At 38.3% G+C, this 10,425-nt stretch overlaps 1 protein-coding gene across 1 annotated transcript; it reads right to left on the bottom strand.

Annotated features, from left to right (window-relative positions):
• Positions 1-8,970: 8,970 nt before the first annotated feature.
• On the bottom strand, positions 8,971-9,486 carry LOC111996993 (uncharacterized). Its single transcript, XM_024029036.2, has one exon. It carries the CDS (start codon positions 9,484-9,486, stop codon positions 8,971-8,973), a length of 516 nt encoding a protein of 171 aa, XP_023884804.1.
• Positions 9,487-10,425: the final 939 nt, after the last annotated feature.

Below are 10,425 nucleotides of genomic sequence, written 5' to 3'. Positions count from 1 at the left end.
TCCACAAAAATAAGATGGTTAGAATAAAATAGTGTGGTTCTATATTTTGTAAAAATCAGGTTTTTTATTTCAAACCAAGTTGAAATTTTTTATAATTCATTAATATGAGTTCAGTACAGCAGTTATAATAAATATGCTTATTATAAGGCGGAAAATCAACATATACTTTTACCAACAATGCACTTGGCACTTTATGAATTTTGTTTTGCATCTCCCATGGAATAAATTTTGTAGGACAAAGGAAGAGATGGGAATTGGATTTTTTTTTTCTTTGATAAATAGGATAATATTTCAAACCTATAGTATTCAGTGTCTATTATATGATGCTTGCTCTTTATATCAAGTTAAGACACCAATTGATTTTTTTTTTTTTTTTTTTTTTGTGTTAAACCTTAAAATCTTGCAATTCAACTTTTTTCTTTTTTTTTTTTAATTGTCTGAATTGCAAATTTTTTATACTTGACATAGGCTGAATTGAACTTCTAGTTACTAGTAAAGAAAATTCTTCATAAAGGGGAAATATGTGGGCGAGACACTCAATAATAAATGGAGTCTAAGGTAGAAAATATTTTTCATATGGGCCGTAGATAGAAAGGGCTGGCCCATCATCGAAAGAGGTCTAAGATGGGTTATCAAAAATGGGGCTTGAGTTTGTTTCTGGGCCTTTCTGGCAATCTAACTGGACTTGATTAGCTCCACCAAACGAGAAAGTCAGCGGACCGTGGGCCATCTTCATTTATTTTGTCACAAATTTATAAAATATATGTGACAAAATAATGTAGTAAAGCTGTAAAGATTAAAGAACGAAAACAAGAGGCAAAGGAAAATATGCTAAACTAAACAATAAAAAAAATCATATGCTATAGGGGTTAGAGGCTTAAGAGCATTGCGCTACTACTATTTGCTGCCACTGCCAAGTGCAACTTCATTATACACTTTAGGATGAATGAGAATAAAAGAACTATCATTTTTAAGAAAAAGTTGGCTCAATTTGAAGTTATTTTACTTTCAATTTATTAATGGCGAATTGGTGATTGAAGAGGTCTTTTTTTTTTTTTTTTTTAATATCATATAATTATTTTAGTAAGTCGTGTAACTTGGTGAAATAATACACATAAATAGTCTTATTAATTAACACACAATCACATTATTATAGTTGAAAGTCGAGACTTTAAGAGAGTTTTTTTTTTTTTTTTTTTAAGAATATAGAAGAGATTTATATTTAGATAAAAAGTGGAATATGCTACATAAGAAATTTTCCTTTTGAAAAGAAAATTCCATGGTTCATTTTCATCCTCTTCTTCCTTATCATGGTTAAAATATTGGTGTAGTAAGCTAGTAAGAATTCTTAATGCTAATACCACATGAAGTGGCAAAACTTGTGTCGTAATTTGATTACGTGGCAAATTGGGAGTGGTAAAAGTGTGTCTTCACGTAGACCAACTATCACTCCTCTACTATTTACAACTCGCCACATAGGCAAGTTGTGTTATTTTATGTGACACCAACATTACTCTATCCAAACCAACCCTATTGAGATTTTTTTTTTTTCTTTTTATTTTTAAAATAGTCATGTGATTCGTGCCTATTGGTGTGAGTGGACTTTTATTATTTAGTATTTCACTCACTGGCTTTCTTTGTCCCGTGCCAATATCATCACTCTTCACAAGAAGCTTTCAATGCCTATCAAATATCAATCGCCAAAATGTGCTGCCACGATATCTAGCTATGGATGTTTGTTCGTGTTAAACTTGTCAAGTGATGCAAATATTTAAAAGAGACAAATAAAGAATGGTGTTGGTATATATATTTGTAGGATATCTATTTAGTATCAGTTAGTGTGCCAAATTCAACCCTTAATATTGTCCAACTTAGGTCAACAACTTAGACATATATGTGTATTTTTTATATACAGAAAATGCACTGTTTATACACACACTACATAGTTTCTTTCAAAAATCTCTTTCTCTACCTTTTTATTCCTTACAACAAGTGGAAGTAAAGTTTTAATGTGGTCTAAACTGCCTACATCTTTAATAAAAAATTCCTGACGAGTACATCTTGATCATTGAGATTAATGTTTACGATGAAAGCAAGTATGATTTATATACTAAAGAAGCATAAATTAACCCTAAAATTTTGATTGATTATCAAATATCAAGTAATAGTATATAGATAGACATTAGTTTCTCTCGCCGCCTAGGGTCTCTCTGCTAGGGTTTATCTCTTGCTAGGGTTTCTTCAAGGTGCGTGTAGAATTTCGTCCCTACCTTAGTGTAGGTTTCTTTTTCCCTTCAGTATGCTTTGCGTTTCTGCTAGGACGGGTTGTGGATCTTTAGTATCCTTTTGTCGGGGTTTTTTTTTTTTTCGTCTCTGTTCTGTCACCATGGCATCACTTGATGATCTTTGGTCTCGTTTCTCTTTAACTGAAGAAGAAGAACAGGGTGCTGATGTCCCATGGCGCAGCGCGCCCCTTATCTACAGATTGGCAGCCAAGTTTCTCACAAAGCGGACAGTGAATGCTGAAGCTGTTGCTCGAACTTTTTAACCGCTATGGAAACCGAGTGGAGAATTCAAACTCCGTGATATTGGTGGGAACATCATGGTCTTCGAATTTGATGATGCGCTGGATTTAGAGAGGGTTTTGGAGGGTGAACCGTGGTCCTATGATAAGAGCTTGGTAGTGTTTCAACGTACTGTGGATGTAGAATTTTCCTTGCTCCTGGAGTATGCCACATCTGCTTTTTGGGTGCAACTCCACAACATCCAAGAAAGGAGTATGACTCAGGAAACTGGCGAGGCAGTGGGCAACACGATAGGTAAGATTGTTCAAGTGGCTGATCCTGAGGATGATGGCCAAGGGTGTAAGTTTTTGCGGATCCGTGTGTCACTTGATATCACTAAACCCCTTCCACGCTGCTGCAAGCTTTGGTCAGATGGTGAGCATATTGGATGGTCTCTCCTCAAATTTGAGCGACTTCCAAACTATTATTATTGGTGTGGCCAAGTTAATCATAGTGAAAGGGACTATAATCTTTGGCTGCAAGGAAAGGGAAAACTGAAAAAAGAAAACCAACAATATAGAGAGTGGCTTCGGGCTGAACCCTTTAGGCAGAATCGTAAAACTGTGGTGGTGGTTTCAGGAAGAGGTCGTGGAGATACATTGTGGAGGAAAGGACCAGCTATGCCAAAACATACTAGCCCAGTCTCAACACCCAGCCCCCAACATGGCATTGATCAAGCTAAGATACGGATGGAAGGGGGGGATCATTTTATGGAGGATAGTTACAATTTGGAAAATGTTGATGTAGGTGGGGTCAATGAAAGGTTGGCAGTGAAGTGTGACATCTCTAAGCAACAGGTCCCAGCTTTGGTGGATAAGACCAATGAGTCTATTTCTAGGGGTTTTTATTCTTTTACTACAAAAAAGCCAAATCTATTTGACATCACTAATAGTGAAACCATTCCGAGTGAGACAAGAAAATGGGAAAAAATTGGCACGTGAAGTAGGTAGTGACAATACCTCTGTTGAAATGACTGATCAAGATGGAAGATGTCCCTCACTAGACTTGGCAGATATTAGCATGGTGAAAAGGATGCGTAGGAACGTAGGTGATTCTGAGAATAAGAAAAACAATCAGGTGGTTGCTGGGGTCCAGTACCACCAGGTCCAATGAGTTGCCTAAGTTGGAACTGTCGTGGGCTTGGGAACCCACAGACAGAAGAAGAGTTGGTTGCTTTGATTAGCAAAAAAGATCCCAAAATTGTGTTTTTGATGGAAACTAAAGTGGAAAAAATTACTATTGAAAGAATATGCCGAAAGTTGAAGTTTGTGAATTTTGTTGTTGTTCATAGGGTGAATCAGGGTGGTGGCCTAGCTTTGTTATGGAGAGAAACCATTAATTTGGCCGTGCTCACTTCTTCTGATCGTCACATTGACGCTAGTATTGACTTTGGAATGGATGACGCCTGGCGTTTCACGGGTTTCTATGGTGATCCTGAAACTGCCAACCGGGAACATTCCTGGTCTTTACTAAGGGATTTGAGTCAACGTTTATCCCTGCAGTGGGTTTGCATGGGGGATTTTAATGAGATTATTTGGATGGAGGAAAAGCAAGGTGGGTTAGATCGTCCTGAGAGACAGATGCAAGGCTTTCGTGATGCCTTGGACTTTTGTGGATTGAAAGACCTTGGTTTTAATGGTTTTCCCTTCACATGGTGCAATAGGAGGCCGGGGGATCAGAATGTGTGGATTCTTCTAGATCGTGGGATAGCTACAGTGGAGTGGATGCTTCGTTTTCCTACTACCCGGATTCACCATCTAGATGTGTTTCATTCGGATCATAAGGCCATTCTTCTTATTTCGGATTCGGAACAACAAAGGTTTTATCGTAAAGGTAAACCATTTCGATTCGAAGCTATGTGGCTGAAAGATAGCTCATGTGAAGATGTGGTAAGACGGTCATGGGATGAAGTTTCTACATCATCTCCGGAAGTAGTGTTGATAAAAAAGTTAGACAAGTGCCAAGAAAATTTGAGAACCTGGAACCGGGAAACTTTTGGGCTGGTACGGACTACACTTACAAAGAAGTTACAAGAGCTTAGTGGGGCAGAGGAGGCTGGGTTATATGTTACTACACTTGATCGCATTTACAAGCTAAGGAAAGAAATTGAGGTTCTAAAGTCCAAGGAAGAGACCATGTGGAAGCAAAGAGCACATGCCGATTGGTTGAAGGATGGTCACCGAAATACTAGGTATTTCCATTGCCGTGCAAATCAAAGGAACAAGCATAATTTAATTTTGGGTTTAGAGGATGAATCAGGGTTGTGGGTAGAAGATGAAGACCGTGTGGGCAAAATGGTGGAGGAGTATTTCCTTAACATTTTTTCTACTTCAAATCCCACAGGTTTTGATGAGGTTTTGGCTGGCATGAATCCCACTGTTACTGCAGAAATGAACTCAGATTTGGACAAGAATTTCACTGGTGAGGAAGTTTTTGAAGCTCTTAACCAAATGGCCCCTCTCACTGCCCCCGGACCCGATGGTATGTCACCCATTTTCTATAAAACTTTTTGGCATATTGTTGGTAGGGATGTTACTGAAGTTGTCCTAAATGCACTTAATAATGGTCATGTTCCTGCTAATTTCAACTCTACTTTCATAGCTCTCATACCAAAAATTAAGGATCCTAAAAAAGTTTCAGACTTTAGACCTATCAGTCTCTGTAATGTGGTCTACAAACTTATTGCAAAAGTTTTGGTAAACCGACTGAAAAGTATCTTACCATATATTGTCTCAGATTCTCAAAGTGCTTTTTTATCAGGTCGTCTCATCACTGATAATATCTTAGTGGCTTTTGAGACGTTGCACTACCTTAAAAGGAAAACTCAAGGGAAGTTGGGCTTCATGGCTTTAAAGCTTGATATGAGTAAGGCCTGTGATCGGGTGGAATGGGTTTTTTTGGAAAAAGCTATGTTGCATTTGGGTTTCTCCAGGAAATTTGTGAATGTCATCATGTCTCGCATCAAATCCGTCTCTTTTTCAGCCATCATTAATGGGATCCCAGTTGGCCACATCACTCCTAGCAGAGGACTAAGGCAAAATGACCCACTCTCCCCTTACCTTTTCCTGATATGTGCTATGGGGCTTCAGGGATTAATTCACAAAGCCGAATCAGAGGGATTGCTCAGGGGTGTTTCAATTTGTAGAAGTGGTCCTCGGGTGTCTCATTTGTTCTTTGCAGATGATAGTGTTCTCTTCTGTCGAGCAAAAGAATCCGAATGTCAGGTAATTCTTGATATATTATCTACTTATGAGAAGGGGTCAGGACAGAAAATAAATAGAGAAAAAACAAATATTTTTTTCAGTGCTAACACCCATCATGATATCCAGGCTAGTATTCAAGTGCTTCTGGGTGTCCCATCCATAAGACAATATGAAAAATATTTGGGCCTTCCAGCTTTTGTTGGGAGAGCAAAAAAACATAGCTTTGTCTATATTAAAGAAGGAATTTGGAAGAAATTGCAGGGGTGGAAGGAAAAACTCCTTTCACAGGCTGGTAGAGAGGTGCTCATTAAATCTGTAATCCAAGTGATCCCAACCTACTCCATGAGTTGTTTCAAACTTCCCAAGGGTTTGATTAAAGAAATTGAGATCATGATCCGAAAATTTTGGTGGGGTTACAATGGTGAGGCAAGAAAAGTTCATTGGGTAAACTGGGAAAGGCTATGCGAAGCGAAGGAGGTGGGAGGTATGGGGTTTAAGGAGATTGAGAAGTTCAACCAAGCTCTATTGGCCAAGCAAGTATGGAGAATGATCAATAATCCAGATTCTCTATGCCATAAGGTGTTCAAAGCTAGGTTTTTTCCGAATTGTTCAATTCTAGAAGCACCCGAGGCAAATGGGGGTTCTTATGCGTGGAAGAGTATTTATAGTGTTAGAGATGTGGTTAAAAGGGGCATGGTTTGGCGGATAGGGAATGGTGCCTCTGTCAATATAAAGGAAGACAAATGGCTTCCCGATCAGTGCTATAGAACGATCATCTCTCCTCTTCCCAATATTCCACCTGATGCCAAAGTCAGTTGCCTCATTGATTCAACTTCATGTGCTTGGAAATCTGATGTAGTTCACCAAAATTTCCTACCGCATGAGGCTAAAATCATTTTGAGTATCCCTTTGAGTTTCAGACTCCCTAGTGATTGTCTGATATGGTCTAAAACTCCTTCTGGACTGTTGACTGCCAGAAGTGTCTATAAGTTGCTGGCTTGTGATGCTTCAGCCAACAACACTAGTAGCTCAAATCCTAACCCCCAGAAGTCATTTTGGAGAGGCTTATGGAAGCTACGGATCCCTTCCAAGATGAAGCATTTTGCGTGGCGTGCTTGCAATGCGGCTCTGCCCACCATGGCGAACTTGTTCCGTCGCCATATAGCTGATAGTAACAGATGTAAGGTCTGTAATGCCCAATCCGAAGATGTTCTCCATGCTGTGTGGGGATGTGAAGCACTGGAGATTGTGTGGAGCCAACTAAGCTGGGCACAGAGCTCAGTTGCAATCCCCCCAGGGGATTTTTCTAATTTGTTTGCTCATTTCTTGTAGGTATCTGATGATCTTAGAGCAGAAATTTTTATAATAGTTTCTTGGCTTTTGTGGAACAGACGTAACTGCCTTCGGTTGGGCTTGCAATCCGTTCCCCTGAATCAAATTGTTCAAAAAGCTGGTGGCCTCTTACAAGACTTCCTCACTGCTCAGGACCCGAACCAAGTCTCTACCCAGCTACCGTTCTCAATGCAGTGGCGTCCTCCTGAGCTAAATCAGTACAAAGCCAACTTTGACTGTGCAGTGTTCCAGAGCACAAATTCTGCAGGTATTGGCGTGGTGATACGGGACTGGCAAGGAGCTGTCATTGGTGCTCTTTCAATGCATATTTCCCTCCCACAAACAGTAGGTCGAAATCCTTGCATGCCGCAGGGCTGTTAGCTTTGCTTTGGAATTGAGTCTTCATGAGGTAGTTTTTGAAGGTGATGCTGCTGGAGTTATCAATGCTATCAAGTCTGGATCGGCTGAACTTTCTCCTTTCGGCCATATCATTGATGATATCTACCATTCATCTTCTCATTTGAATTGGTGTGATTTTTGTTTTGTTAATCGAACTTGTAATAAGGTTGCCGATGCTTTGGCAAAAAAAGCAAAAGAGGGGGAAGACTTTAAGGTCTGGTCAGAAGACATATCTACTAACATTGCCCCCCTGGTTGATTCTGATGTTTCTTAATTTTATTTGTTTAATAAAGTTCCTTTCTGGACTTCCAGGTTGGCTTCCCAAAAAAAAAAGTAATAGTATATAGGTTTACAATAAATTTGAACATTGTGGGTCATGATATCTTTAAGAATAGAATTGTTTGCTTTTTCTTTACTTCTTGAACATCTACTAAACTTTTTTATTAGGTCAAATATTATAAAGATGCTTTTTTTTTTTTAATCAAACCCTCACGGGACTTACATGGGCCCGCTATAAATGTTGACACACAAGTCAAGATAAGTAATTCCTTTACAAAATAATAAGTTCATAATGCTCACCCACCGTCCTTCTACCATGGCCAGTTGGCCATGGAGATGGGTCAACTACATATCTAGCAATGCTAGCTTGTAAAATTTTATTATTAGCGTTAATAGGCTTGCATAAGAGACCTTTACCAGATTGAAGCAACTAAAAGAGAATTGTCCATCAAAAAGTAGCAGTGGCTATGGAATTTGTTGGCTAATATTCTCACATTCTTCTTATCATACATCCTCTAATTTAAGTTTTAAATTTGAACATCAATAAAAATAAATAAAAACACAGGCATTGCATGTAAAATGATTATGAAAGCCGTGTATAACGAGCTAAGAAGCATGAATACAAACATAAACACGAGTACAACACGGAAATATAAATAGTTTTGAAAAAAATTATAATGTAAGATAATTGATATGACTCAAGACACATGAACGTGCATATATAACATAGGAAAAATGATTGACATGTAATCTTTATCTCCAATTTTAAATAAGTTTCTCAAACTCAAAATTGTGTAATACAAAATCTGTGAAGCAGTAAATTATTTTTCTAATGCCGTCTGATTATTCCATTATTTTCACTATTTATAGAGATAACAAGAACACTTTTAGTGTTGTTCTTAAATCTAGAAAGTTTATCCAACACAAAAATAAAAGCTCAAAAAATATATCTGGAAAAATTCTTTGGTATTATTCAATGGGAACCAGAATTTAAGGCACTGTAAACCTTTTCTTGAAAAAAAAAAGAAAAAACGAAGCAAAATTACACGTAGAGCCAGACATAAACAAAGAAAGTGAAATCAGATATTCACATATATAATAGAAATATATATATATATATATATTTATGATAACCGCCATTTTTTTTTCTTAAAAGAAAAAGAACGAACAAAAAAGAGAAACCTGAATAATCATCAACTATAGGTGGCGATCCCCGTGTGCGGCGGAGAAGCCGGTAACCTTGACGCGAAATTCCGTAACGGAACATCGACGGAATCACGAGACGGCTCTTTGTTACCGTTACCGTTTCCGTAACCGTAACCGTAACCGTCGTCGTTTTCGCCCTCGTCGAAATTGAGGGCGTAGCTGAGAGGATCGTATTTGAAATCAGCGGAATGGCGCCTCCGGTGCCTCCCTCCTCCTCCTCCTCCTGCTCCGATTCGCGACATCAAGTTCTTGCACTTGTCTTTCAACTCCGGCGGTATGAGAACATCGTGACTCGCCAAGCACCGCTGCGGCTTCAGGTTCATCGACATGCTCCGGTACAGCCTCGGCTCCTGCGAGTCGGAAGAGTAATTCATGGAATTGTCATCACGTTGGCTGTGACTGTGGAAGCAACACAGGGACGACTTGAGCTTTTGCCTGAGAGACGAGGAGGACGACGACGACGAGTCTTGGCTGTTGTTGTAGATGCGGTGGTGCTTGTTCATCGTTATCGGTGGCGGAGAGAGCGGAGAGTTTTTGAGAAAAGGGGAGTTATTATAGTGAGTGGGAAGTGGGGAGCGAGGAAGAACCGAAGAAGTGGTTTTAACCTTTTTAGAGCCACGGATCTTGAGGAACGGATCCAAGGTGTCAGGGGCATTTTCGTCTTTTCACTTTTTCTTATTAAATTTTTTTTTTTTTATAGGTATATCTTTGCTTGCCTGTCATGGAAGAATTCAATTCTTAACAAGTACACTTTAATAAATATATTTTCTTTTTCTTTTTCTTTTTTAATATAGAAAATTTAGTTAGATTAGAAGTTTAATACGAGCATTTTAGTTGGTTCAATTAGTAAAGTTTTTTTTATAGTTGTATAAGAGATCTGGGATTCAATCTCTACCTATATCAAAAATTGATTGATGTCTTGGTCTGATAATAAAAGAGTTACTATAAAAAACAGACGTTGTAGGTTGAAACTCCACACTTAAAAAGAGAGCAAATTGTGACCTTTTTGTAAGATTCAACCTACTATATTTAATGCCTATCTTATTTTTAACCTTTTATAAGGAAGAAAAAAACAGATTTAATCTAGACAAAATTAGAGGCAAACCCTTGGTTTTGGATGAGCTTGTAACAGGATTGTCTAAAAATTAGTGGATATGAAATATTACGGAAATTTATAATCTAGCAGAATTTTGGAAAATGATTCGGATTGAGCAAATTAAATTTTAAATTACAATTTTAGAAATTGATTTGGATTGACCAATGAGCAATTTGTTGAAATCTCCACCAGATCCAGTAAGATCTCCACGTGATTCTGGTGAGAAATCTCCATTAAATTTGTTGGAAATTTTCATTGAATCTGGTGAGATCTCCACATAATCTTTAACTACAATGAAAAGCCCGATTTGTCCGAATCGCCACTCCTAATGGGGTTGAGTAAAATC

Source organism: Quercus suber, unplaced genomic scaffold (genome assembly GCF_002906115.3).
Source record: "Quercus suber isolate HL8 unplaced genomic scaffold, Cork oak 2.0 scaffold_129, whole genome shotgun sequence".
In the NCBI taxonomy this organism is placed as follows: domain Eukaryota; kingdom Viridiplantae; phylum Streptophyta; class Magnoliopsida; order Fagales; family Fagaceae; genus Quercus; species Quercus suber.
The sequence above is the reverse complement of the archived record's forward strand: the minus strand, read 5'-3'. Positions and strand labels throughout refer to the sequence as shown.